We start from the raw sequence: 26,233 nt of genomic DNA on the forward strand, positions 1-26,233 counted from the left end.
CCCGGTGCACCTTTTTATTTGCTTATTGATCTTCAAGAGAAAATGGGGCAATGGCACTTAGGCGTTTGGTCGTAGTAAAAGTTGACTCGTCCATCGCTTACATACTGATAATGACATTGAATACGACAGATCCATGGCGGAGTGCTTGTCACATCGCGTTTAGGCTAACTCGTCTGATTCTGTGTCATAGCTAGAACCTTGCTTATCACTAATCGCATACGTTTGTGTGGCGGTGCGGTCCGAGCGACTCGAGAATCATGCAAGAGAAATAAGAGCCGTGGAGGCTCTTATTTCTCTTGAAAAGCGGTCTTGGGTATGTACGTGTCACCGGATGCGTAAAAAAGATGGATGCCTCGGCAGCATAAAACAGATTGCAGAGAAACACATGTTGACAAAAGCAAGTTGTCAACCATAAAAGACAAAGAGATGAACCATAGGTATATGATATACTTGGATCCCACGTCCACGACAGCGAAATATTGTAGCAGGAAGAGACCTGTTCGGGAGTGTGAGGCCGACAAATCCAACAAGTTGTAAAACCAAAGCCTTTCCATCTTCATTTTTGAGTTTGGAGAATGACAACTTCGCATGGGGCCAACTCAAACCGAACGAAGACGCGACAGTACATATACATAAGGGCAGCACTACACAAAAGACTGGAAACAGAAACAGCTCATCAGGTTAAAACTTTTACGCTTATATAACATGTTCGAATTGCCTCTGATGCCCAAGTAATTCACCTTTCACCTGTGAAAAACGAGTAGCTCGCTCATCCTATAGCAGACAATTCATGTGGAATCCGGAAACCATTTAGGGGAAAAAGGGTCATCTGGCTGAAAACTGTCGTTGGCACGATTTGAATTTTGGATAGCCTACCGTGCAGCGACTGTTCATTGGAAGGATGGAGCTCAACAAGGTCGAGGATTACGGACAAGGTGATTGACTTCTGTAGATGCCGCTCTTGTTTTGCTGTCCTGCGACAGAGAGTCGCTGAACTTTAGCGCAGTGATAAAATTGCGACCAAATGCATTAGATCTGTTATCGTCTGCGGCAGATAAATACGGCCAAGATTTGTGGGATGTGGTTCTCTTACTTGGACATAGCATTCTCTTGTTCAGGAACGTCTTCTGCTGCTCAAGTATGTCATCCTCTTGCCAATGGCAGCATTTTGTGTAGTGTTGTTTTGCGCTGCTTTGGAAGCGCTGCGCTTGCTCAAGAGACAAGTAGGCTGAGTGGAAACACCCATGGGCGAGTAAACCTGGAAGAACTAGCGAGATGTCTTGGAGGGCAACGCGAGATATTCCACGCCATGTCCGAAATATGATAGAGAGTACTGCGCATGTGGCGACTCCGAGGTCGGTGACGTGTGGTGTCATGGCAGGCGATTAATGCAACACCAGTCCATGCATGTAGTCGTGGAACGCTTCTTGAGCGTCAAGATCCAGCAACGGAGTAGGACGTATGCAAAAGCATACACTGTGTTGTTGATCTATTGATCTCTTTCTTCTCCCAGTGCTTGTAGCGCTTGTCCCAAGTGTCCGTCAACCAGTGAGTAGCGGAGCGCTTGCTGTTGTCTTCTTGCATGCATCCGCGGTGGCTCAAAATCATCGCGGGTGGCGATACGTATGATTTGCGGCGTGCAGACGGCCGTTGGTTGAGCAGGATACTGATGAAGGGTACTGAGTGGTATTGGCGCTTGCGACAGTCTTTGCACCAGTGTTCAGGATTGTTCCTCTTCTCCTTCTCCTTGTCCCTCTCCCTTGCAAGCACTCAAGTATCCTCGGTAGGAGCTGTAGTCGACATGGACGTGTCATCGGGCAGGCGGACTCGTAATCGTTGCGGGCTCCAAGATTTGGCGTAGTCCGGCTCACTGCAAAGACGACCGAGCAAGACGAAGTGGGACAGCAGGAGCGGGCGCTTCCGACGTGGAACAAGCGGGCTTGTATGCTGCACTGTGTATATTCAGGTTCGGGTGGGGTTTCGGGAGCCCGAGTGGCGTGTAGCGATGACGATGTTGCGAGGTTGTTGATGCTCGGGGAGCAGATGAGTTTTCTGGCTGCGGTTGTCATGGCATGATCTCTACCACGGGACCTGGGACGGATCGGCCGATGAAGAGGATACAAGTGTTGATAAACCGTCGCGTCGATAAACCGTCGCATAGTGGACTATTCATCGTGCCTTGGAAGCGCTGACGATGTGAATCCCGAGAGCCGCAAACAAAACAGCGCGCGCACGGACTCTGCTTTCTCCGCAGAACCACCTTGATGGTCAACGCCTCGACTCGTTGGACTTGTTGGAGATCTCGCGGTACAGTGAACACGCTACTTGGAGTTCTCTGGAAAGGCAACGATGAGGACAGTGCTCTATGACCGAAGCGATACTGGTATCGCAGATGATTTCTCATTGTCAAGAGGAAAATGACCGTTCCCACGTTGTAGAACGACGAACTCGAACTTGTCTATGAGGATTCTCATGCCCTTGCCCCGTGCCCATCCTTGATGTGTATCGAGGATGCAGCAAATGCGCGGATCTTTGACTGAATCCCAAGTCCTGACCTGGGTTGCGATGCCTCAGAGGGAGTTGTATATTGTAATGATGCTCTCCGTCAATTCACAAATCTAGAAGATCAAGAAAGGCATGACCTATTGCAAGCTGGTTGATCCAATCTTTATACAAGTGCTTCGCTGCGCATTGCCTGATTCGGGCGACTTCAGATGATGGTCAGTCCCGAAAGCTAAACGAACAGTGTAAGTCCCAGGCGGCGTCGAGGAAAGAGAAAGACGGGAGGCACACAACTGGGAAAGCGGCTTCATTGTATTGCAGGAGCACGTTTGTAATTCTTGTCAGAACTCGCACGGCAAGGAAGAGATTTCCCAAGTGTGAGACTTGCCAGATTGTACGAATAACTTCGAGGCTTCGGGCATGTGTGAGTTTGTGCGCCAGATGTCGGTGGCTTCTTTGATATTATGGGCGATCATCGATTGTTCCTGCTCTCTTCTCCTTGCTCTCGTGTCCATTTTCTTGTAGGCCTGGCATCCAGGATCACGGTAGAGCCGGACCGCCGCTATGGGAATCTGCCTCGAATTGCTTCTCTGAAGAAGGAAGATCTGATGCGTGCTGCGATCTGTTTAGTGATAGCGCGGTCGCGATTGACGGTGTCGCCGAGCGTGTGCGAGTTGGTGTGCATGAGGTCTAAACAAGCTTTCCATCATGATCCTCTTGTTAGGAGGACATGTACGCATGTTGATGCTGCCGCCCGCGGAGATTCTGTCATGGGAGAGGCGTCAAGGCGTCAACAAAGCCCGAGCTCAAAAATTCTCCGAGGTTCGCGCTTGCCCGCCGGTCATCAACCTTGATGGCCACGACTCCGACGGAATTTCTCGCTCGCTTCCTCTTTGCGTTTGCGAAACCCATACTCTCACCGCAATGTCCATGAAGCGTCCCGACTCTCGCCGCACTCGGTCTCATGAACGCGCCTGCTCGGCCGCTATGTCTGCACGCATCGTTATCTGAACAATCGAATCCTCGGCACAAGCTCGCCGTCTCTTGGTCTTTGTCTGCGAACACCGTCCGGATCCAAGTCCCCCACCGCTCCTTCTCGTCCAAGAATCTCTCCGACACTCGGCCTCAGGTCACAGATGCTTACATGCCCGTGCCCGAGCCCTCGACTACCTTCCCTTGCAGGCTCTTCTCCAAGAGTCATTCCCCGTCATCGCCAGAAACCTTCGCCGCGGAATGCCGAAACAGGCGCTGCAACTGCTCTTTCTCAGAGACAGGCTACCATGAGGAATGCAAGATGTGAAGAGGGGAAAGGATAACAATCAAGAGAAGGAGTTTAAAACAAGGTGCGAGCACCCAAGTTGCCTGCTGTTCCACTGCCGTCATGACGTGAAACTCTGCTCGTCTCCTTCTAACATTCCTTCCTCACCAGTCCTTGCGACCCGCTGTCTGAAAGACACCCGCCCACCGAATCGAGCACTACTCCAGCCGACAGCACTCCACTCTCAGCAGTCAGACAAGCGCTCGCTGGCTGCAGGCTTATACATCCTCGCCCTTCACGCCTTCAACGAACTGCTCGGCTCCGCTCTTCCTCCCGGACGCAAACGGTCACGCAGTCTAATAGCGTCTCGAACACATGGGCAAGTTGGCCACATTCGAGCGGGTCAGCGAGGCCCAAAGATTCAGGGCAGCACATCCTATCCAAGCCGCCCCCTTCGGCTCGAACAACCAACGGTATTGACGACTACCCTCATGGCAGCCTGTCTCCCACCCAAGCAGCGCCCTCCGGCTCGAACAACCGAAGATCCCAGTGATCAACCTCAGGCCAGGCCAACACGGCCGACTTACAACTGTCATCTTCAACTGCTTCAGGTAGCGTTTTGCAGCGACCCAATGTCCGGCGCTCAATACTACGGAAACACTCAGTGCGCTTCTTAGGACGTTTTCTGTGCTCCAAACTCCTGCATGCCTTCCCCCAACAACTATCCAATCCTCAAGAGATGCTCAACACTCAGCAGTACTCCACGACCAACTTTGCCGAGCAGGACTTCCAGACACCGCTCATCCCAGCTGATGCGATGATTTACGACTGGACTATGACAACCACGCAGCATGGCATCCGTCTTGGCTCCGACATGTTCAGCAATAGATGGTGTTCCAGCAAGGTTTCGTGCTCCAAGCCTCTTTCCAGCAAGCTCCTGCTCAGCAGACAGTCCCAGCAAAACTTAACTCAACAAGCCACTGTTCAGCAGACATTTCTCCAACAATCTCTCGCCCATCCCAGCTCAAGGGCGACCGCAAGCAGAAAACCTACGCCGATCACGCTATCTACGACGTGGATAAGGATGCGGGTGCGCATTCATTCGGCGAGCTCAATCATTCGGCGAGCTCAACGGTGCCCCTCTCTCCAACACCAGCTAAGCTCGATGGTGCAGTACTCAGGCCTACAACAACCAGGGCAGCGAACATCCTGGAGTCCGCCTGATGCTACATTGAGTCCAGCCCTTCTGGAGTAAGTTACTCGCAAGAGAAACCCGCCACCTCCCTTCTAACACACACACAGGTTCACACTGTGAAGCTCATCCGGGTCGCTGTTTCCAACACCCAAACACAACACTGAGCAAGCCCTACATCTCGCAAACACTACCAGCCAAGCCATACACCATACAGAGATTACCGCACAAGCCATGCAGCCATCTGCTGCTGCTGCTGCTACTGCTGCTGCTGGAGAAGAGCTGCGCATTGCATTCAGCAACGTCGAGGACAAGGCTATACATCTGGGGATTTGAATGCACATGCATTGCTTGCGCCGATGGCTACGGCGGGCCTTAGAGCCGGGAGGGGAGTCGTAAGAAGATGCCATGTTGCTCCCTGCTGCACAGATCGAGCAAATAGTCGGCAATCTGCTTGATCACGCAATCATGAGCGTTGGAGGTATTGTTGCTCCGCGTATTCGCAGGTCATCTCTCCAATACAAATGATATCTCTTCTCAAGACTTGGAACTGTGGTCGAACAGGTTGTTTTTGCTGACTACTCATATCGTGACAATATCATTCTCTCCCGCTGTCCGGGCCAAAGTCACATGGCGCACGATCTCCTACATCTTTGACGGCGGGTATCAACCTTGATAATGCCTTCCACGTCACTACATCGCAATCAAGTATTTCTTTGGCATTTCGTAAGTCTGAACTTTCGTAGCACCTTCCGTGAGTATACAAGTCTTCAACGCTTTTCTATCATCCAAGTAGGGCTTAGGGTAGACCGAGGACAGCGACCTCATCCAAGAGAAATGGCCGGGTTGACACTCCTGAGCACGAGAATCACTCTCGGGAATCAGATCGCAAAATCAAACAAGTGCCGAGATCAGGTTGCGCAAGAAACACGCAGAGCAGAGCGTTGTCGAAGAAGACTTCTCTAACCGAAAACTCTTCACGGGAAAGAAGATTTTATAGATCACGAGAAATACAGCGTGACAAGGGGAAAGGCTATATTGGTCTATTTCGGCATGGACAGTGGTCTTGAGCTCATCGGCTTCTGTGGGGAGTCCATGAGAATAGTTCGTTTATCACAGAGGTTCGCGAATCAGAGTCCGCTGTGAAGCTTCGGCCATCAAGGTGTTTTCCCCATATTTTTTCAGCGCCACTCTCTTTTTGCTTCGGTACTTTGATCCTTGTTCGTCGGTCGGGATATTATGGCAAATTGAACCGTAAAATCAACACCTCTTCCACCGCCACCGGTACCCTCTGGAGTCTGCTTGATTCCTGCACCTGACGTTCAACCTCCCCATGTGCTAAACTCTGTCACGCGTACAACTGTAGAACAGCATAGTTTCAGCATTATTAGGGTAGCTTCCACTGAGAGTGTAGTAGTCATAGCCTCTCTGCGGACGCCTATACTGATCTGAGAACCATTGTACATTTTTACAGGCTAGACGACTCTAGACGTGGCAGCGGGAGATGGCTAGAGTGACAGATTTTAGCACATGGGGAGGAAGTATTTTCATGGATTTCAACCCGCATGTAGCTTCTACACCGTCGACCCTATTTAGGGGCTTTGTTAGATAGTGGTACTTGTTCTTCTTGGCGGATGATGGTGTACGTATTGGAATAGTAAGTAGATGAGAGAGATTGCGATGGAAGGTTGGAAGTACACATTGGAATTGAAGCGCAAGATCAAAGCTATTCTCTTCGATTATCTACGACTGCAAAGGCTCACTCCATGTATTGATATGATGAGTGAGAAACCACCCCACCCAATCACCGGTCTTCATCTACAGAACCCGGTATGAAGATCATGTCCTCCAAGCTCAGAGCAGCGGTATTGGCAAGGTATCTCAATCCCTCTCTCCAAATAGGCCAAGTGGTATCGTCGTCGAGAATTCCAGCTTCACGGAGATCAGCGAGGAACTCGTTGAAGAGAGGTGCTGCGATGTCCTCGAAGTACCACACTTTCTTTCTGCGTTGACAAAGCATGGCCCAATGACAGAGGATCAAGCTCCAGATAAGTTGTTCTTGAACTGTAGCTTCCGGGTCGGGCTCGTAAGTGGAAATGCTCAACCAACGAAAGATGGCGATGTTGGAGTAGTTGGTTGAGGTGTTGTTCTCATCGGCGGTGATGTTAATGGCAATCTTGTAGCAGTCCTCGACAGCAGACTTGAGCTCATTCTTGGTTCCGTCGCCGAGCGTGAGAGAGTTTATGAGAATCTCGAAATGTTTGACAGGAGGAAGAGTGGCGACTTGACTGACGTCGACTGAGTTCATGACTGTGAGGTAGAGAGGAGCGCCATTGGTGGATGATTCAAAGTAGGCGTCCCAGCTGGTTGTCATGGCCCAACAAGATGACAACATGAAGGCGGCACTGTTGATTTGCTTGTGGATGGTGCTGCTGGCTCGACCGACATGGTGGGCGTAGTGGAGAGCAAGAGGGCCCATGATTATGTTGAAGACAAGACGGGCTTCGCGTTCAGAGTTGGTCTTGCCAATGATCCATTTGGGACGGCGGTCGAGGATGATCTTGTAGATAGTGGCGACTTGGTTGATGTCGTTGTATGTAGGACTGGCGGAGACAAAGGCGACTGCGACGAGCAGGAGGAGAGGGTTGTGGATGGCGGTATCATCGAAGATCTTGATGAAGTCGGGGCGGACATTGGAGGGAACAAGATCGTTGACAGCGGTCTTGCGAAAGACGGAGACCTTGGTGATGTTGTCGCCATCTTGACAGGCGTGGCCGTCCGTGGTGCAGCGAGTGCAGGAGGCGGTGGAATGCATGAGGTTGTAGAGCTTATCACACTTGCTGTTGAGCTGCTCACAGTGCTGGCAGCGCAGGATGTTGAGGATGTCTTCGTCTTGAGCCATTGTTGTTGGATGAGTTGAAGTCTGGAAGAGAATTGTTGAAGAGAAGTTCGGATGAGAAGAAGAGAGGAAGGTGCAGGTGGAAGGGAAGATGAAGCACTTTCCGCTCGGAGGCTCCCAACACGGCTTGACTTTCACACTCTAGTCAGCAATCACTCCCAACACCACTCCTTGCCAAAGACGTGAAGCCTCGTCAGAATTTCACCATTGCTCTTGCAAGTTCAATTCCTTTCCATTCTGCAGACTTCTTCGACGAGACCGAAATGGACGAGGTGATTCCTGGTGCATCCTTCTAGATTGAAACAAAGGAATATTGTTTGAGAAGTCGTAACAAATAGAAACATAGTCGCTCCTGCAAGTACATCTCATCCGTTGAATTGTTGAATCGTTGAGCTTGATCGTGGGAAAGAAAGCAAGATAGAAGGCGCTATTGTCAGATTTGATAGGGTTAGTCAGATTCGATAGCAAGCGGGCAAGAGCAACGACGCTGATTCATGTAAACAAACCAATCCTGTATACAACTTCTCTTTCGGCTTTGAATTTGACTTGTCTTTTTTGACGACGACCGCCATCATGCCTCATCCGATGTTCGTCGAATCTCGCAGCCATCCTGGCTCTTCATGTCTCGAACTTCAAACCACGGCCAACACTGCCGCAATCCTTGGATTCAGCCCTCGAATCTTCTGGTCCGTCAAGGACGGCATATGCACCTCTCGTGTGCTCGACGACGACGAACCCATGCCAATCTGGTGTGAAGATCCTTTTGATTTGGCAGCCAGAAAGGCCCGGGGAGCTCTACCCGTTACCACTGACGCATTGGCTACTATTCAGCAATTGCTAAACGGCCTGGACGTGGAGAAGAAAGGAGAAGAAGAACGAGAACAAGAAGCCTCTCAGCCCATTGGTTTGAAGCGTAAAGCGTCAACCGATGCAGATGCTCCAGCTTCTTGCCGTCAAAAATGTATGTTGCATTGTTCTATTCATTAACTGTCAGTGTACTGATTCAATATCGTATAGAAGAATCAAGCCCTGTCGTTGCTGTCGCCTCTGCCACTATCATTGCCCCTCCTTCGACACCACCTGCCACTACCTCTTCTTCTCGCGTTTTCGGTCGTTTGACCACGACATCAGACTCTTTTGCTGCTTTCTCTTTCGATCTCAAGAGCAACACCACCACATTTGGGTGCCATCAAGACTGTACTGTAGTTCTCGAGGATGAACGCGTGCCGAAGAGGGCGTTGTATATTGACTTTACAACAATTGGACTGCGCGATGCGATGAATTCTGGTGGTGACTGGAGCTCGTTGCCTGGCTTGCATTGTGTGATTAGAGCTGGAAGTGAGACGGGACTTTTGGTCAACAACAAGATCCAGGTCCACAAATCTCGTACGCTGCAAGGCATTCCCATTGTTGCTGGTGTCAAGACCGGAGATGTTGTTGCTGTTTGTTGGGCGAGAAGTATTTTTAAATTCAGGGTTGAGCTGTTTGTTGGTGCTGGAAGTACTTGTTAATCTCGCGGAGTGTTCGTGTTGGCCGCCGTCGTCGTTGTTTCTTGCTGTTTGCTGTTTGCTGTTTGAAATTCGAATCTTTACCGAGTGTTATCAAGTCTGTCCTTCGTCTTGTGCATAATTATTGCGATGTTGGTATATGCCATGTCGGGAAGACCCTGATTTTGCAAAGCGATACGACACGACACGAAGAAGAATCTCACCTCTCATTCACCTTTGCTCGATTTCTCGAGAGTGGCCCACTGGCTGACAACCACTGTCATCATCCTGACCAATTATTCCAAGCTAAAAGCCAAGGCAGCTCAGTTTCCGTCACATGCAGAAGAAAACATTCCCGCTTCGGGGAAAAACAGCCTCGGGTTTGCGGATGATCTGAACCCCGTGCTATTCTCTAGCTCGAACATTTGCAACACCACAGACTACGAATGGGTCGCAAGCAATGTGCCGGTAGAAAAACACACCCGGTGTGTTTTGTGACAATACGCAACGAGGACGAAGAACGCAAGGAGTTACAGGGATTGAAAATCCCACATATCAAGGACGACGGCATATAGTGACTTACGGACAAGGCAGGATGAGTTAATCACAGGCACAGGACATGCTCAAAACGGGCAAATCGCAAGTGTGGACAGCAACAAGACCCGAAAGTCGATCTTCCATAAGAATTTTGAGATGGAAGGCGCCTGGTATCATGTACATGAGCAGCGGGGACAGGATGCGTCTTGATATTGAGTTGACACGATGTACGACCCAAACCCAGAGACGTTGTGAAGTTGGAGCCGGCATATAACAACTCTTTCTTGTTGCATCCGAGTGAAATATGAACAAGGTTGAGTAGTTGGTGACAGGCGGAAACGTGACGGATGATTTGGAAGGCCATACGAAAGCACGTTGTTTTGGTCTATCGTACTGTTTTGGATGGCGAGGATTACAAAAGTAGGTTTCGTGCAAGGTTCTGGAAGATGTCTGTCTTCCGCTTCACGCGTTGAGTGCGATGAAGCTCGGCCCATCAAGGTGTTTTCCTCTCCCCGCTTTTGTCAGAAATGTCAATCAAGATTGTGAGGTTCCATTTCTCGGGAACTTTCGTAAATGAGACGCCTACATCGCGACCTCCACAAACTTGATATCTGTGCACAGCCAACAGCACCCCATTAGCTCGCTGCGCTGGATTCTTGGTTATTCTAAGAATATGAAACACGTGAAGACTCGCTGATCAATTGTTTGGACTCCACCAGATCAAGAAGCCTACAAGCTACGATGACAGTTAGAACCGCGACCAAGGAATTGCTATGCTTCATTCGAGACATTACGCCAAGTCCGTTTCTGCATCACACCACTCCATCAGCAATAAGATCGACCGCAGAGCAGGCAGCGGGAGTTGGGGAAGCACGGGAATGACAGCAACATTACCGCAACTTTCGAACCCACGAGCCAGGGCAGGCAGAGACCACCATCAAGGGCCAATCCCTGGACCACCAGTGTTGGCAGTTGACCAGTCATTTGTTGCAGTCAAGCACCACGGTAACCACTCATATCTTTCGGACTTTCGAGATTTTGCAAGGCGCCGGACTCAATCCAACGATATCCTTGACAATGTCGGCCGAGTCAGGATGCAACCGGAAACTCTTTGCCAACCAAGACCCGACTATGGTATCTGTGCCGCCGCTTTCGCTGAACTCGACCGATCTTGTTGAGAAGCTCGCATATAACCGAGGCAGTGTCAAAGTCAGCACCACACAAGCCCAAGAGTACGACGCCTTGTTCACCTGGGCTCACAAAGCTTGGTGTATCTCGCATTATTATACCGCTGCGCAAAGGGATATATTGCCGTGGCTACTCGTCTGAGCAAAGGCGCTTCTGGATCATATCATGACTCGCGATCATGGCATGCTTTCCGGTTCTGACGATCGGCAGATATGCCTGTGCAACTTCTGGACACATCGGGACATTCTGCAAATTCTGCGGATTCGGGGGTCTCGAACATACTCCTCTTTGTCTCCTCCGTGATTCCATTCGCTCGGTCTGTTAGAAGCGAGTCTTCGCACCTTGTCTTCTTTGTTTATGGCCTTGGCCTTTATGGTGTTCAGTAGGCCCATCGTGAGCGTGTAGCCTTGAAAGTTGATGAGAATGGGGTTCTTGACACCAAAGTGGTGTGCTTCTTGATCCGAGGTGGCTTCGGTGTCGAGGACATCAACTTCGGTGGCATCTGGCTCGGAGACGTTCTCCACGTCGTCGTCTTCATCAACCTCCTCTTCTGATCTATCATTCTCACTAACCTCCTCTTCTGATTCATTTTTCTCAGCGATTTCCTCTGACATCTGGGCTGGCGAGGTGGACCGCAACAAGCCGACTTTCGCGCCTGTCGCCATGCTACATACCTTTTATTCGCTGCTGACCACTGGCTGTTTCTTGAGCCGTCACCCCAACATGGACAAACACTCACTTTCCTGCCGCAGCCTCCACCGGCCAAGCCCATCAGACTGGTCGACGACGATACATTGGCTGATGAAGACGAAGTGCCAGGAGTTGCAGCTCGGCCTGAGACCTTCTTTGATCGCTACAACATGGGCGACAGAAAGACTGCTGGATACCTGGGCTTCTCAAACACATCGGAATTACACGAGGAAAAAGATCGCGCACACGTTCTCCATCACACATCTACTCATGAGTAACGGGATGACGATGACCTTGGAATATTGAGCGGTCAGTCCAACGGATATTTCCTTAATCTACATCTTCTATCGTCTCGGCCATCGAATCTTGACCGTTGACGCTTGCACCCTGTAACAAGTTCCACGCTTTGCAAGTCTTGCGCTGGATGTCGATGCATGGCAGATGCACCCAGCCTCGAGATCTGCTGAGGTCTGACATGAAGCGGCATCACTGGCGCAAGACAACAGCTCAGGCGTGCTCCTGCAGAGATCATTGTGGCGTGCTCCATGTCGGGCCTGTGTTTGAGCTTGAATTGCTTGTCGTTCCACTCAGCTAAGATGGAGACCCCGAACAGCAAGAAATATTGTCGCTGATACGGAAAGTGCTTCTTGTGAGGGTTCCTACTAGGCAGGGGAAAGTTTGGAAAAGGAAATATTGCTTCAATGTCGAGTCCGACTCTGTCATATGTGAACAGTGAAGGAGTGTCGGTAGATGAAGCTGTTATCAGTGAGATTCAGCATACACCAGGAGTATTCTTACAAGACAGGGTGCACTTTCGTGTGATCTCTTCGAGTTGTCCCAGCGTTGCGGGATTTGTGTAGGAGTACTCCATACATGTCAAACGAGTCAAAGGTCTCTAGCGGTAATTGATGTGATGCGTCGTGTCAGAGAGGTTGCACACTAAGGTTGTTCACCTCTACTCTTGCGCCGTAATAATCTTTGGCCTTCAGCTGTTGATATACACAACGGAACGATGCTGTCTCGTTTTCGTCAGAATTTACCATACTTCTATTGATTCTCAAACTCGGATGTTTCCAAAGAGAAAACATGTCGTCACTGTTGCCTTCTGGCTTCTTATGTTCGGTATGGCTTGTCTTTGTTCGTGCATTATTTCTCTTCTACATTTAAGCTCCCTGAGGGCGGCTGCAAAAGATCTCCACTGCTACACTTCCGTCATCTTCTGATCCACGTACGACAGACATGAGCCTAGCTGTGGGTTTCGAGTTTTGATGCATTGAACATCGGTGTGTCTTATCTTATCCACCACGGCTTTCTCTATTCATGCGGGTGAACACCATGGGCAGCCTTCCACGTAGGCGACAACGACTCTGTGTCGACGCTTTTCCATACTCTCGCATGGCCACCTCGAAGTAGTTAGATATTACAGATGAACTGCGAGCAAATCGCTTATCTCCACGGCCGCCAATTGCGAGGGACTCAACATTGTTCCCCAACTCATCCCCAATCTTATCTCTCGAACCGTTCCCAACTCATGATCATGCACAACACCCGCTTCAAGCAATCGAAGGCGACGTAGCAACATCAACAATGAAAGATTGAACTCCTATTCGGAGGAGTCAAAGCCTTGACTACGCTTTGTGGAGGCATGCAACGAGCGGTTTGTTAGGGGGATGCGGGGTATAGTTCCACCTTGATGGTTGAACCTTTGGAGCTCCATGATTCCACAGTCTCATGTCTTTGTCTGCACAGTCTAGATGCGGATTCTGCAACGAGCGCTTCATGGCAACCATATACGTTAGCATGGCATGTTATGACATTGCTGTGCGACCATGCATCAGCGAAGCGGCGAGGGGGTTGCATATGAGCAACTCTCGCGGTGTTCATCGAGCCCGCCCTCGCACGTGTCACCGGTCAAACACGCGGAAATATTGTCCTTTCAGAAATGACTGAGACTGGCGTCTGTGGGGTTCGCGAGCACGGTGTTTCTACCGATTTCGTCAGTTTGGTGACGGTACCTTAGTAAATTGTAATTCATAAGAAACTACGTACCATGTCGCCCCCATTGCCTAATTTTGTTCAAGGTCAATTACTTACGCTCTATGCCGCTAGCTNGGGTGTTCCTACGTATAGCGGTGCAAAGGGCTAGTAGAAGGCATACGGCAGCTCATTTTGATTATAGCGGGTATCATTATCTATAGATATTTAATTAAGAGTTAAGCTAGTATAACTCGGCGAGCTAAGCATTAAATCTAGCCATATCTGCTAGTTAAATCGACAAATTAGGGGGACTTAGTAGTCCGCTTATACCGCGTAACTTCCTTCTAAACTCGACCGAGTAAACTACGCCTAAATTCCTAGANAGTCGTCTATGTCTCTATATTAATGTCCCTAATGCCGTCTAGGTTATAGTCCTCCTCTTTAAGTCTCTTCTTAACCTTAGTAACCTTATCTATTAAGCTCTGCTACCTGCTACTAGTCTTTAACTATACAAAAAACTCTACTAACGTGTCCTTAGAGTCGGCTTCGATAGGACTTAAGACTAGTAGTGCGGCGGTACTCGGGGCGGCGAATACTAGCGGTCGAGGCGGTAGAAGGTGCTATAGCTATAGGAGCTAGTATTGCTACTAAGATTGCTACATCTAGGACATTATGCTTATAGCTATAAGGTTAAGCATGTCGTTTAGTGTTTAGGGTATTAGCGGCATTAGAGGCACCTCTAGCTACTGCTTCTTCCTTGCCTTTCGAGCATATAAGTAGCTCTTAAGCTTTATAACGATGTTAATAGAGGGGGTGTCGACTATCGAGTAGCCTAAGTTAATGTCGTTAGACTAGTCTTTAATGACGGTGTCATCTAGTAGGTAATAGTTTTAAGCAATGTTCGACCCCTTCTAAAAGTAGTAGTCGCTAGAGTAGAGGGCATTATTAAGCGTACAAATCCACTTAAGCATAAGATTAGAATAATGGTTACCTCGCGCGCGCTCGGCCTTAAGTGTTAAGGGCATGTTAAGCCTCTAGATCTTAGTAGCAGTTCCCTTACGCTTCTAACTAGCTGCAACGACGATAGAGTCCTCTTTAAGCTTAGTTAAATGCGTAATAACCGACAAGCGCAGTTCTAACTTGCCCTTCTTATACTACTTTATTAGCTACTTCGTTAGAACCTCCTAATTACCCTTATCGCGTAGAGTCGTCGATATATACGTATTACGGTTCGATAGTAAGAACATCGTAGTAGCGAAGAGCTTAAATTTACTAGAGAACACTCGCGTCACTTGCTTAGCAATTACCTCGTCGATCTATAGCTAGAAACGACTAAAGATCCTACCGTCGGCGCAGTTAAAGTTAAAGGTACGAGTATCTAATGTCTCTTTACTACTTATAGCCTACTATTTACTAACAAACTTACAGTTCTCGAGCGCTTAAGCGGCTTCCTCCTCTAGAGCCTATATTACTATACGCGTAGCGGTCTCGAGCGCATAAGCGGCCTCTTCCCTTACGCGGTTCTCGCGAGCGATATCTATTATTAACTTCTTATGCTCGAGGCGCGCGATTTCTCGATTATTAGCCTTCTCCTCTTTATTATCTACCTCGTCGCCGTATATCTAGTTAAAAGCCTCGTCGGTAGAGACCTCGTTATTATTAGAAACTACGGTTACTATAGTAGCCTCGGGCGCCACTTTAATGCTCGTAATAATAGCCTTAGTAGCAGGAGTTTTAAGTCGGATCCTAATGCTAGAGGGCGTTACTAGCTTTATAACAGTCTTCGATGTTCGAGGGGTCTTCGGAGCCTTTATAACCTTTAATGTTATAGCAGTAGCAGCAGTAGTAGCAGTAGCCTTCGAGGTCGGTTTCCTTACGCGCGAGGCCTTCTTAGTGGCAGCACCGCTAGCGCCAGCTTTAGAAGCTCGTTTTGGACCCATACCGACGAGGACAGCGAGTTACAGTATATGCTAATAGATGTTTACAGGTCTTCTAATTTACTAAGGTACCGTCACCAAACGTCGAAAAAACGGCGAACTCCGCGCTCCAAACCCCAGAATTCGAAGTCTCAGTCATTTCTGAAAGGACAATAAGCCGTGACAACGCGCGAAATTCTTTGGTCGAAAGCAGAGCTTTGACTTCATGTTTGCTGGCGAGAGAACTGAATTGAAGACGTTGAATGAACAGCGAAACAAGATTTGTTTGACGAAAGCAACGACGAAAAACTAATCTTTACTCATTGATGAGTTACAGCAACCCACTCCGACTGCAACAACTCGAGCTGGTCGGCGGTGATGGCGAAGTCACCATGTGTCACCGGATTTGCTCAGCAGCAGAGAGACCTCCATGGCGAAATGCATGCAACAACCCCTCCAAACTCGTCCAGAAATCAGCAGCCTCCTCCGCACCTATCATTGGCATCTCCAGCTTTTACCCCGTTTGCCTTGGGATAGAGCAACAAAACGGTTTGTAAACTGAGTAGCCTCAAAGGCGGAGTATGGCTCAAAGTTCATTGTCCAAAATAGTAGCCTTATCTTGCATCCCTCATCCAAAGCAACAGTGAGTAGCTTCTCGATGGGCTTGCTCTTGAGACCGAGGCCCAGGGGTGACCAAGCACACAAAACGATATCCTTGCTGTCAATGGCCTTCTTGTACTCATCGGACTCGGGGATGGTGATGTTGGGCTCGCCTTTGAAGTTGAGGAGAAGCTTTTGGCGATGTTGATGGTCATCGCAGACGAGAGGGCAGAGGAGAGTACTGATGAGCTTGGCGAGGAGCTTTTGAGTAGCGAGTGTGTCGGGTGAAACGTCGTCTCTGTTCTGCCAGAGGAAGAGGAATGTTGGTGGAGCGGCAGCAGCATCCTTTGGCGGCGGTGGCTTGACAAGCTCTTGGAGCTTTTGGTCGACTGCAATGAATAGTGTTAACGGATGGAATGATGTTTTCGAATGACATGTAAGTGCTTTACGGTTTGTAGTGGCCTCGACATCTCCAGGTGCGGGTGCAGGTGCAGCGGCGGCAGCAGGATCAAGAGCAGCCGGGAGGACCGGGCCTATCTCTTGTCAATACAAAACTCATACAGCATCAATATGGAAATAGCTTACGAGTCCTTAGTAGCCTTTTGGGCGGAGGTTGTTGATCCTCGCCAGGAGGGGATCTCGATCGTGGTCGAGTGGGAGAAGAGGGAGGGATGTCCATTCCATCTGTCGAGGCAGGGGCCGAGGAGAGCGGAGATGAGAAAACGCCAGCCGGAGGCTCAAGGGCAGCAGACTCAGGCAACTCGAGTTCTTTCATGAGTTGTCGGAGGGCGCTCATGCTCATGTCGACGGGCTCGACAGCGAGAGTCATGCTTGGAGCTCTTGGTAGTGGCGGAATGTGAGATTGTACGATGTTGCCGGCTTCATCGCGTTTGTAGAAGTATGGAGGCCCAAGACCTAGTTGGTGCTCGAGAGCGGCGGCCAAGTTGTAGTTGTCGAGCTCGTGGTCTGCCATGATGACTGCATTGATATCAGCATAAGAAATTGCAAGTGAGATAGGACTCCATACAGTAAACCGTCGTGGCCGAAAGAAAGAAGTTCAAGTTTGAGCGGAATTGAGAAACAGAAACTCCCCCACGGTTCGATACTTCCTTCCATATTTTCAAAGAGTATGAACGTCATCCGCAGCCACAACTGCAACCGCTCCGTCTCACGAAAGATTATCCTAACTGAAGAAATGCACGATGCTTTGAATACCGGTGCAGCCCTCCACTGAGAGTGTGAAAGTCGGCGCCTCTCACTGGAAGGCTTCACTGATGTCAAAAACATTGTGCATTTCCACAGCATGCGCGTGATCATATTCAGCACAGGGGTAAACTGTAGATGTATCTTGTGGGCCGGGGTTTGCTTGATCAATCACATCATTCTGTCAAAAGTCACGAAGGGTTTGAGATCCAAACCCTGTCCGATGAAACGTCTTAGTTGACTGACTCTCTGTGGCCAGCGTGAACTCTAGAATTGCATCGTGTATAGTTGCAGATGTTTGCATGCTTGCATAGAACCTTTGAGAAAGTTTACTTGCAATGGTTTAGATTGAAAGTAGTTGTCCCGAGCAGAGTCGTGCCTGCTACCAAGATGGCTTCGTCACTCCAAGATCTTGTACAACATGTCAATCAGCGACAGTCGCCATCGTACACATGGCGCAAGATCATTGTCTCCAAGCAGCAACATCAACCTTCTCATCCCACAGATGCAGCGCTTCTTCCCTCGTCAAAGCTTCACCACCCACAGGCGGTAGGCGCCAAACCGTGATACCAAACCCACTCATCTTTAGACTTGTCACCAATGGACCAAGTGTCAGTCTCTTGACAACAAAGCCTCTTTGCTCCAAGTCCTTGATCGCAAGCTCCGCGAACCTCGCAAGAACTTCATCACTCGTGCTGCCGAGGGAATTGAGTAAGATGACAACCTCATTATCTTTGGCGCTGGATGAGAAAATGTTGTCTTTGAAGGAAGAGGCGGAGAAAGGGATGAATGCGCGATCAGAGTCGGAGATGTCGAGAAGGAGGTCTAGCATTTGCGACATGAGGGCCTCAGGAGTGGGGACGGGGTTGAGTTGGCGTAGACCTGGTTCGCCGTGTGCACCCATGCCAAGTTCGATGGTAGCCGGTGGCAGAGATTGTAAGTCTGTCAATGTGGCGTTGGGAAGCGCGACACTGTAGTAGGTTAGCCAAGAACAAAGAAGGTGTGGACCTCAAGACGTACCGATCAAATGCAACACCCACAGTCCCGACATTGGCAGCGATGTATTCCATAACTTCAGTCACGCGATCAAGGCTCTCACCCTTGGCAGCAAGTGCACAAGCACTCTTGAGAGCAATGAGATGACCACTCAACCCTCTTCGCCCAACCTTTCCTCCCTTCTTCCTTCCCACAGCGACATCATCACCCACAGGCACGAACCTGACTTTATACCCACTAGCCTGTGCTCTTGTGATCGCCAATCCAGCATTGAGAATATCGCCAGTGTAATTGCCGCAAACGACCAGTGTGCCTTTGCTCTCAGACCCATCAGTCGGCTGACACATCCTGATAGCCTCGTAGATTTGTGCTGCGGTGGGAGAGGCGAAGATGTTGCCGCTCACGTAGGCGGAGAGGTAGTTGGACCCTACGAAGCCTCCGAACATGGGTTCGTGGCCGCCGCCGCTGAAGCCGATGGTGGTGACATGATTGTTGCGGAAGGTGCCTAGGTCGGAGCGGTAGAGGATCTTGTACGGTGGGTTGTAGGAGAGGTTCGGATGGATGTGGGTCAAGCCGCTCAATGCTTCGTTGATGGCATCTAATTTTGTGTCAGCAAATTGTGTGCCAAGAAAAGAGGACTTCGAAGTGTACCTTCTGGCTTGTTGATGAAGTGAAATGTTTCTTTGGTGGCTTGTTGGAGTTCTACCGCAGCCATGTTGTATGATAATCTTTATGAGGATTGGAAGTTGTGCTGTTTTTGGTAAAATGCGCGCAAGTTGAGGTGATGTAGGCGCTGGTGTAGACAAGAAACGGAAGGTGCGAGACAAGCTCATCATGTACACAGATGGGAACCACCAAGACGTCAGCCTCGGGTTTGCCCAAACAACGCATCCCATCCTCGTCCAGTCAGCTCTCGGTGCATGATATCGAGTCCGCCGAAAAGCGCGACAGCAATCGGCGTGATCGCCGAAAAATGCGGGGTCGGTATGCTCAATCAGGAAGTCCGACGGCTTGGATTGGCGGGGTTCGTGGACGTACTCTTTGATCACACGAAACGGCTTTCGGAGGTGTCGATGTCGGCTGAGGAATTGAGGAGAACAACAAGAGCAGAAGTGGTCCCGGTTTGTCGGTCGTGACAATATTTTATCCGCTTCCCTTCTCAAAAAGACGACGTTCCCGCCCAAGAACAAGAAAACAACTCGTCCAAGCCATATACCGACCCCGCATTTTACCCCACAAGTCACCATGGCGGTTGTTGTCGAACAGACGATCCCTTTCGCGAACGAACAATTGGATGCCGAGAATCCTACAAGATGGAACACACTCTACCCTTTGATCAGACCTTCCATCAACGCAGTCGAGACAACAACAGGCCAGACAGTGCTTGTTGATCAATCTCTAGCAAATGACAAGTATGTCAGGGTGGCAGTGGTTGGCAGAGCTGGAAACTTCTCGAGCAAGCTGTTGTCGGACACACATATCACTGCGATCGTCACCGAGGCTGGAAGCAATCAAATCCTGTCGAGCAAAGAGATTGCGAAAGCGATCGATGAAGCCGGCCACCAGCAACATGCCGGCATAGTTGTCCTGAGATCTGGCAAGCAGAGGAGCATGGACAAGATCGAGGAGGACTTGTTGGAGGTCGTGGTCAAGGGGGATCTGGAGGTAGACCATTTGATCCATCTTCTTGGTGCTGCGACAGAGTCAACAAGGTAAATGAGCAACCTACTCCTACTGTGCAGGCCACCACTGACAGTCTGTAAGGTCGTCCATAGAGAGCACACGTGAAGTTCTGGAAGTATTCCTCGAGACCTCAACAACAGCGACGTCGACGTTTCGAACAGGAAAAGAGAACGGACAGGCAGCGATATTGCATGCTGAGGGAAAGCCCAGTGGATATGATGAAGCCCGAGAGGCTATCGAGAAAGCCCTGGAACATGTTCTGCGCCCCCATGTTGACCAGAATGAAGGCACGACATACTCTTTGCATTACTCGGACGTCAATGGTCTGTCGCGATTGGAGAACTACATCCTAGGGCTCGAGATTGCCACGTATCTGAGTAAGTCTATCGTGGTTGCAGCAGAGGCAAGACCTGACCATCAACAGGAAATGCCGGTTTGTCGTACCGCTTGTCGACTTCAACGCTCTTGCAGCACGCGGATCTTGCCAGAGGTTTCTCAATCTCGGTCTGTCCCGTGTCCAAGCAGTATCTTGAAGCACAGGCTGAGCCCACGAATCCTCTGGCTGATGAGGCGACTGAAGGCAGCAATCTGACCAAAGTCGACTCGCGATACATGAAATTCACCGACCAGGCAGTCCGAAGTCGCATCGAGAACGGCTGCGACGCGGTGATCAAGGAAGAGGCAACCATCACACGGTACGACGAGATTGTCGGTGACGGCGACTGCGGGTACACTCTGCGAGACGGCGCAAAGCAGGTGCTCAAGTTCATCGCAAACAGAGACCTCTGTGAGCTGCCTCAAACACTCAGCGAGCTAATGCATGACTTGGAAGTCAACATGGGAGGCACGTCTGGCGCCTTGTATTGTATTTTCCTGACATCCTTGTCTTCTTCTCTTGCTGCGACGGATTCGGTGGCGGCGGCGTTGGCGGTTGCGCTGGAGCAGTTGCTGAATTATACGCGGGCGAGACTGGGCGACAGGACCATGTTGGACTGCTTGATTCCGTTCGTTGAGGTGCTCAAGTCTGGCGGAGACGTATCGAAGGCGCTAGAAGAGGCTGAGAAGGGCGTCGAGAGCACCAAGAATCTCGAGGCGAAGCTTGGGAGGAGCACCTACTTGGACGAGAGTGCGACAAGAGGTGTGCCTGATCCTGGTGCATATGGCTTGCTTGTCTTGTTGAAGGGAATGTGCGCGAGTTAGACAGAAACATCAATAACGTGCTTTGAGAACAAATCTGTGGCCTTTCTTGGGATGAAATCAGGCGTAGCGACATCATAGATCTGCTTCATTGATGTTGATAGGTTAGGAAATGATTTCGGCAGGACGACGAGGCCAGGCGTCTGGAAAAAGTGGGGCGATTGTAATGGATGTCGGTTGTGATTGGCCGGCCGTCCAGAGCAGGGTCATTGGCGCGACAACCTTTTCCTGACCAGATTGTCACCGGGTGACCGGGCTGCCGGGCAGATACTTCGCAATCGAGTACGCTGGTGTTCTTTTTCTGTTAGAGGCGAGCAAGCTCGACCCGTCCGTAGAAATAACCTATCTTGGTTGTATAGCCGTTGCTGAACGCCTTCGTACAAAACCGTCTACTTTGCGTCTAAACTCTGAATCACCACAACGGCTCTCCTATAACAATTGCCTCTATCCCACGATCACCAAACCATCCCCATTTTCTATTCTTGACTTGACTGGACTCACCCATCAATTGCAATCATTCGTAATCAATGCCGCCTTCACACATCGCTACCGCTTTCGCCCTCGCTCTAGTCGCCGCTGTTGCAGACGCAGCTATGGGCAATGCATTCAGTTCTGGTCCAACCGCGGATGGCAACTTCATCCGTCTCGCCAATTCCACTTTAGTTGTTCCTGAAGCCCCAGTCCCACAGGTGGGACTGTTATCGCTGTGGGCCGGAATGGGAATGAGTAATGGAGATCTCATCCAAGCGCTTGTGGAAAGTTATGATGGTGTTGCGTAAGTTTCATGATCATCTTTGTGAACCATTGGAAGGCAGGAAGGAAAGGGAGTAGGCTAAGTTGATTACAGCGATGGAGAATGCGGTCTTGTGCATGGGGATTGGTGCACTTATGCCAGTGTGTTGGAAATTGTCGGATGTGATCAAGGTATATTTATTTCCAAGTACTGATACAAGGCAAGATCTTCCGCTGACGAGTTGTGCAAAGAACAATTGGGAGGAAGACAGATCAAGACGAAACCTGGAGATCATGTTACTTTGAGCTGTAAGTATTGCTCAGCAGCGTCTTGCATTGATGTCACTGATACATTGCAGATATGTACAACGATCGCACCGACGCATATGATCAATACGTGTATGTCAATGGCGTACAGACTTCCAACTATACATCTTGTGAGCATCTTTTTCACATTTGATCAGAGCAGCAACTGACACTGTATCTCAGCCAAAGGAGGAAAAGCACTTGGCTGGGGCACAGCTGAAGAATGTCAACCTGATTATCCTTGCGGTCTTATACCAGCACACGGTAAACTCATGTTCCTTCCCGCCGCTATCTACCACAGCTGACTCAAGATCATCAGATTGGGTCGACGTGGTTCTAGAACTGGAAAAAGCTCAACCCAACTACTCCGACACCTTCGGAAATGGCGGTTCAACGGGCACACTGAAAACCACCGACGGAGGCAAAACCTGGACGGGCTCTAAACTGCACATCAATGAAGTCTATTTCGACTACCCCATTACCTACGATACTCCGATATGTCCAGAAGCGAACGCAACCACCTACACCAGTCGCGCAAATCGTAGCTACACTGTGGGTTGTGACATAAGATATACAGGAAGTGATATCAAGACTGTGGGAGAGAAGAGTGGGAAGATTGCTGATTGCGTTGTGTATTGCGATCAAGTTGAAGGGTGCGTGGGCGTGGTGTTGCAGGACACGACATGTCATTTGAAGTCTAGTAAGGGACAGCAGGTTTCAGCACAAGGAGTCCAAGCTGCAATCTTGCAATGATAGATGGGGAGGGATTGGCCCTGAAGTATTATCAACGTCTGCTGTCTGACATCACCGCAGTCTGTCTGTGGTCGAAGGTCAATTTCGAACGCAAAGGCAATGATCACCACTCCAAGCGCTCGTCATCAAAAGACAAGAATTTGCCTGATGTTTCCTCACGGCTTGCGTTGTCGAGCTAAAAAAGATGACATTAGCTTGAGTTTTATTTCAATCAAAGGGTTCTTTTGGCATGTCAACTCACCTTTCCAACCATGCCATCAATACTCTTCTCTAGCGTGGTGTAGAAGCCGGCGAAATCAGGGTTATCCATACCCAAATCCTTCGAGACCACAGTACCTCCTGGTGTCATGACAGCTCTGAGAGACCCATCGTTAGCGTAATATTCCATGCCGACGAATCAAGTTTCAGTGTGCAAATATAGACTTACCCAGGATGCAATGCTACACTGATCAGTTCGGGATGTTCCTGATGAATCCTGCGGACCAAGAAATTCATTGCTGCTTTGGAAGCTCCGTAGATGCCGGTGGGGAATGGTAAGTCTCCGGTCAAGGCGATACTGCCAGCCATTGAGGAGATGTATGCGAAGATAGGCTCCTTCGCTTTCTGCAAGAGTGGTAGAGTGGCCTGGAATAGACGAATGGTGCCTGCAGTGTTGACATTGACATGATCCAGAAGATCTGAAGGAGCAATCTTTGCGATCTGAGGTGCTGCAGGAACAGTGTAGAAGCCTGAATTTGCGATGACGAGATCAAGGTGTGCGAGTTTGCTGGAGATGGTGTTGACTGCTTCGAGGGCGTCGGTATCGGAGCGTGCTTCTATCTTGACAACGATGAGGTCGCTTCCCTCGGCTTTGGGAAGGTTTTGGAGTGACGTTGCCTCGGAGGTGGAAGGGTCGCGGACGGTAGCTACGACGAGGGTATTCGGACGACCAAGATACTTTTCCACAAGAGCGCGACCGAGCCCCTTGGTCGTTCCAGAGATGAGGATGTTGTAAGTCATGATTAAATTCTGGCTGATCGATTTGCTGAGTTTGATAGAGTGCTGGATGTGCTAGGTTTTCCAGAAAAGCGGCGGAGCGACAACCCCGTCTTTATTTATATATCAACCATCGCACGTGATTCTCGAGATGTCGGAGCGGAAGGATCAAAGATGACCAAGCAGATTTGTGCTTACACGAGGAGGAATGAAGCTCGTCGTGTATCCGACCAGTAAGATCGTGCTCCAAAGACTGGCCTCGGAGGATAACACGTTGTTATGTCCGCTCATGCAGCGAGAGAAGGAATCGCGGAGAATGTAATGTCGCCGACTGTGGTTGTGTTTGCTTGGCTGCTTGCTCATCGATTCTGAACGGATCTATTTTGCATCCGGCCCTTCACAATGTGTTCGCATCAACTTGGATAACTTGCGTCTGTACATGTCGCAGCTCACGATTGCCTCGAATGATCAAAGCAGATAGCACTCGAAAGCATGCAAGACAAAATCTGCTTTTGTGCAAGAAGCAGATGCCAAATCTGCCGAGGTCCAGCCGCTTGTTTTGGCGCGCTTTCAGCCCGTCTCGTCACTGTTGACGCCGAACAAACTCTCGATTTCTTTTTATTCCTTCAGCGATCAACTTAGAAGATGACAACGGGCCATTAAACGCATCTGCTGTTCCCAGTGACCGTACAGGCGACATGATAAACCTTTACGCCGGCGCTCAGCTGGCCAAACGATAGCCAATCCGGAGAAGAGACACAACCCAATCCAACGCGTGCAGGCATAGCAGAGACGTCACGCCTCATGCGGCCTCGTGGTTTCAAAAGAGCCGCAAAAAGGCTTGAGCAGCACGGATAGATTCAGAAACAGAGTCATACCCTCGACACACCGGAGCTGGAGTCCGAAGACCACACCGTATGACTCACCGAGAGCAAATTACCCGATCCACATGATAACCCCCATCTCGCGGTTAAGACGAGCGACACTGGCACATTCTCCTCCATTACCTTGAGCGGTCTGCAAATCCCACGCTCCGATGCCTCTCCTTCTGCTACCGATGGTCTTCTCAGACTTTGACGAGATTATTGCACAAACACGAACCGCCCCCGTAGGCAATGACCTTGTCGCCAACCCCGTTCCAACTTGCTGGCCAGTGAAAGATCAAGAAAGCGCCCACGCGCGAGCAAAATGGCATCTCGAACGACAACGTGAACGATTCCTCCAAGACAAAACAGCTTTCTATCTGAAGGTGGTGGACACCGACGACAACTTTAACATAGCTGGCATCGCTCGTTGGCACTACTACCCAGAAGGATACTCGTTTGAAACACATGGTCATTGGGAGAAGTCGAATTGGGACACCAGTGTTGATACCACTGCTTGGAACTGGGAACTGCATGACCGCATCCTGGAGTTGCGCGATCGATCAAGAGAGTCATGGATGTTGCCCGCGAAATCACCTTGCTGGATCTTGACTCATCTTGTCACTTTGCCGGAACAGCGAGGACGAGGAGTTGGAAAGATGCTCGTTCAATGGGGGATGGAATGTGCTGTCAAGAGCGGATTGAAAGCGTACTTGGAGGCAGGTGTCATGGGCATGGATCTGTATGCTCGTTGGGGCTTTGGCACGGTCGGCGAAGCCATCCTCATCAAGGATTCGTATGGCCAAGTTCTGTTCCAGATGGCGAAGATGGTTTATCCGACCAAATGAAATAACTCCACAACGAGCACACCACTTTCAGCTCTTTTGAGCCCAGTAGATACCCAAATGCTCCATTCAAGTTTGGTATAGATTCAATCGTGTCACTGGGCTATTCTCTAGCCACTCTGTCCATCAGTCCTCGGTAACAGAGTTCACCTGACGAAGATCTATGTTTATCAAAAGGCACGAAGTGTTCGAGAGCAGCGTAAGGTTCAGTAAGAGTGGAATTGAAGATACTCTCTGTGGGAGTGGTGCTTCTTTCCCAAAACCTCTTGCCTTTCGACAGCTATAAGTAGAAGCATCTGGCAGCCAATTGATCAACGTCTCATCGCCATAGGTGAGGATGACAAGGGATCTCAAAGACTGTTCAGCAATTCTTTCCGCGAAGTAAATTGTTTGCAAGAGAGTAATTAATTGTTATAGAAGTCGGCTGTGATTGG

General features: G+C 49.7%; 13 protein-coding genes across 13 annotated transcripts; 6 read left to right on the forward strand and 7 right to left on the reverse strand.

Moving 5' to 3' along the window:
- Positions 1-806: 806 nt before the first annotated feature.
- M438DRAFT_173016 (uncharacterized protein) lies at positions 807-1,490 on the reverse strand. The gene has a single exon (XM_029899142.1). It carries the CDS (start codon positions 1,374-1,376, stop codon positions 909-911), a length of 468 nt encoding a protein of 155 aa, XP_029762404.1. The 5' UTR covers positions 1,377-1,490; the 3' UTR covers positions 807-908.
- M438DRAFT_173015 (uncharacterized protein) lies at positions 1,491-2,395 on the reverse strand. The gene has a single exon (XM_029899141.1). It carries the CDS (start codon positions 2,157-2,159, stop codon positions 1,605-1,607), a length of 555 nt encoding a protein of 184 aa, XP_029762405.1. The 5' UTR covers positions 2,160-2,395; the 3' UTR covers positions 1,491-1,604.
- A 1,256-nt stretch (positions 2,396-3,651) lies between these two features.
- M438DRAFT_173046 (uncharacterized protein) lies at positions 3,652-4,543 on the forward strand. The gene has a single exon (XM_029899143.1). It carries the CDS (start codon positions 3,790-3,792, stop codon positions 4,435-4,437), a length of 648 nt encoding a protein of 215 aa, XP_029762406.1. The 5' UTR covers positions 3,652-3,789; the 3' UTR covers positions 4,438-4,543.
- Positions 4,544-4,925: 382 nt separating this feature from the next.
- M438DRAFT_333135 (uncharacterized protein) lies at positions 4,926-5,288 on the forward strand (the record flags this gene model as incomplete). Its single annotated transcript, XM_029903569.1, has 2 exons — positions 4,926-5,011; positions 5,078-5,288. 2 exons carry the CDS (start codon positions 4,926-4,928, stop codon positions 5,286-5,288), a joined length of 297 nt encoding a protein of 98 aa, XP_029762407.1.
- A 1,468-nt stretch (positions 5,289-6,756) lies between these two features.
- Positions 6,757-7,939, reverse strand: M438DRAFT_389881 (uncharacterized protein; the record flags this gene model as incomplete). The annotated part of the gene is made up of 1 exon (XM_029909046.1): positions 6,757-7,939. Exon 1 carries the CDS (start codon positions 7,852-7,854, stop codon positions 6,757-6,759), a length of 1,098 nt encoding a protein of 365 aa, XP_029762408.1. The 5' UTR covers positions 7,855-7,939.
- A 485-nt stretch (positions 7,940-8,424) lies between these two features.
- On the forward strand, positions 8,425-9,362 carry M438DRAFT_333137 (uncharacterized protein; the record flags this gene model as incomplete). Its single annotated transcript, XM_029903570.1, has 2 exons — positions 8,425-8,803; positions 8,869-9,362. The coding sequence occupies 2 exons, from the start codon at positions 8,425-8,427 to the stop codon at positions 9,360-9,362; spliced, it is 873 nt and encodes a 290-aa protein (XP_029762409.1).
- A 1,651-nt stretch (positions 9,363-11,013) lies between these two features.
- On the reverse strand, positions 11,014-11,696 carry M438DRAFT_389887 (uncharacterized protein). The gene has a single exon (XM_029909047.1). It carries the CDS (start codon positions 11,675-11,677, stop codon positions 11,240-11,242), a length of 438 nt encoding a protein of 145 aa, XP_029762410.1. The 5' UTR covers positions 11,678-11,696; the 3' UTR covers positions 11,014-11,239.
- A 5,004-nt stretch (positions 11,697-16,700) lies between these two features.
- M438DRAFT_173062 (uncharacterized protein) lies at positions 16,701-17,412 on the reverse strand. The gene has a single exon (XM_029899145.1). It carries the CDS (start codon positions 17,217-17,219, stop codon positions 16,812-16,814), a length of 408 nt encoding a protein of 135 aa, XP_029762411.1. The 5' UTR covers positions 17,220-17,412; the 3' UTR covers positions 16,701-16,811.
- A 500-nt stretch (positions 17,413-17,912) lies between these two features.
- On the reverse strand, positions 17,913-19,160 carry M438DRAFT_353375 (Dak kinase; the record flags this gene model as incomplete). The annotated part of the gene is made up of 3 exons (XM_029906868.1): positions 17,913-18,420; positions 18,470-19,043; positions 19,097-19,160. The coding sequence occupies 3 exons, from the start codon at positions 19,158-19,160 to the stop codon at positions 17,913-17,915; spliced, it is 1,146 nt and encodes a 381-aa protein (XP_029762412.1).
- Positions 19,161-19,690: 530 nt separating this feature from the next.
- On the forward strand, positions 19,691-21,328 carry M438DRAFT_372868 (Dak phosphatase; the record flags this gene model as incomplete). Its single annotated transcript, XM_029908380.1, has 3 exons — positions 19,691-20,157; positions 20,210-20,505; positions 20,553-21,328. The coding sequence occupies 3 exons, from the start codon at positions 19,691-19,693 to the stop codon at positions 21,326-21,328; spliced, it is 1,539 nt and encodes a 512-aa protein (XP_029762413.1).
- Positions 21,329-21,741: 413 nt separating this feature from the next.
- M438DRAFT_343729 (uncharacterized protein) lies at positions 21,742-23,273 on the forward strand. Its single transcript, XM_029905048.1, has 6 exons — positions 21,742-22,100; positions 22,173-22,249; positions 22,310-22,366; positions 22,417-22,494; positions 22,547-22,627; positions 22,683-23,273. The coding sequence occupies exons 1-6, from the start codon at positions 21,853-21,855 to the stop codon at positions 23,114-23,116; spliced, it is 975 nt and encodes a 324-aa protein (XP_029762414.1). The 5' UTR covers positions 21,742-21,852; the 3' UTR covers positions 23,117-23,273.
- Positions 23,220-24,115, reverse strand: M438DRAFT_333143 (putative NADP(+)-dependent dehydrogenase; the record flags this gene model as incomplete). Its single annotated transcript, XM_029903571.1, has 3 exons — positions 23,220-23,291; positions 23,358-23,472; positions 23,544-24,115. The coding sequence occupies 3 exons, from the start codon at positions 24,113-24,115 to the stop codon at positions 23,220-23,222; spliced, it is 759 nt and encodes a 252-aa protein (XP_029762415.1).
- Positions 24,116-25,127: 1,012 nt separating this feature from the next.
- Positions 25,128-25,802, forward strand: M438DRAFT_353379 (uncharacterized protein; the record flags this gene model as incomplete). The annotated part of the gene is made up of 1 exon (XM_029906869.1): positions 25,128-25,802. The coding sequence occupies one exon, from the start codon at positions 25,128-25,130 to the stop codon at positions 25,800-25,802; it is 675 nt and encodes a 224-aa protein (XP_029762416.1).
- Positions 25,803-26,233: the final 431 nt, after the last annotated feature.

The sequence above is a fragment of the Aureobasidium pullulans genome (assembly GCF_000721785.1).
Source record: "Aureobasidium pullulans EXF-150 unplaced genomic scaffold scaffold_5, whole genome shotgun sequence".
NCBI classification, from domain to species: Eukaryota; Fungi; Ascomycota; class Dothideomycetes; order Dothideales; family Saccotheciaceae; genus Aureobasidium; species Aureobasidium pullulans.

Excerpts from the sequence above, each read along its gene's own strand:
- M438DRAFT_173016 (XM_029899142.1), bottom strand. The coding sequence starts at position 1,376 with ATGACACCACACGTCACCGACCTCGGAGTCGCCACATGCGCAGTACTC.
- M438DRAFT_173015 (XM_029899141.1), bottom strand. The coding sequence starts at position 2,159 with ATGCGACGGTTTATCGACGCGACGGTTTATCAACACTTGTATCCTCTT.
- M438DRAFT_173046 (XM_029899143.1), top strand. The coding sequence starts at position 3,790 with ATGCAAGATGTGAAGAGGGGAAAGGATAACAATCAAGAGAAGGAGTTT.
- M438DRAFT_389887 (XM_029909047.1), bottom strand. The coding sequence starts at position 11,677 with ATGTCAGAGGAAATCGCTGAGAAAAATGAATCAGAAGAGGAGGTTAGT.
- M438DRAFT_173062 (XM_029899145.1), bottom strand. The coding sequence starts at position 17,219 with ATGGCAGACCACGAGCTCGACAACTACAACTTGGCCGCCGCTCTCGAG.
- M438DRAFT_343729 (XM_029905048.1), top strand. The coding sequence starts at position 21,853 with ATGCCGCCTTCACACATCGCTACCGCTTTCGCCCTCGCTCTAGTCGCC. Across the intron at positions 22,101-22,172 it reads GAAAGTTATGATGGTGTTGC|CGATGGAGAATGCGGTCTTG; the intron begins GTAAGTTTCATG and ends AGTTGATTACAG. Across the intron at positions 22,250-22,309 it reads AATTGTCGGATGTGATCAAG|AACAATTGGGAGGAAGACAG; the intron begins GTATATTTATTT and ends AGTTGTGCAAAG.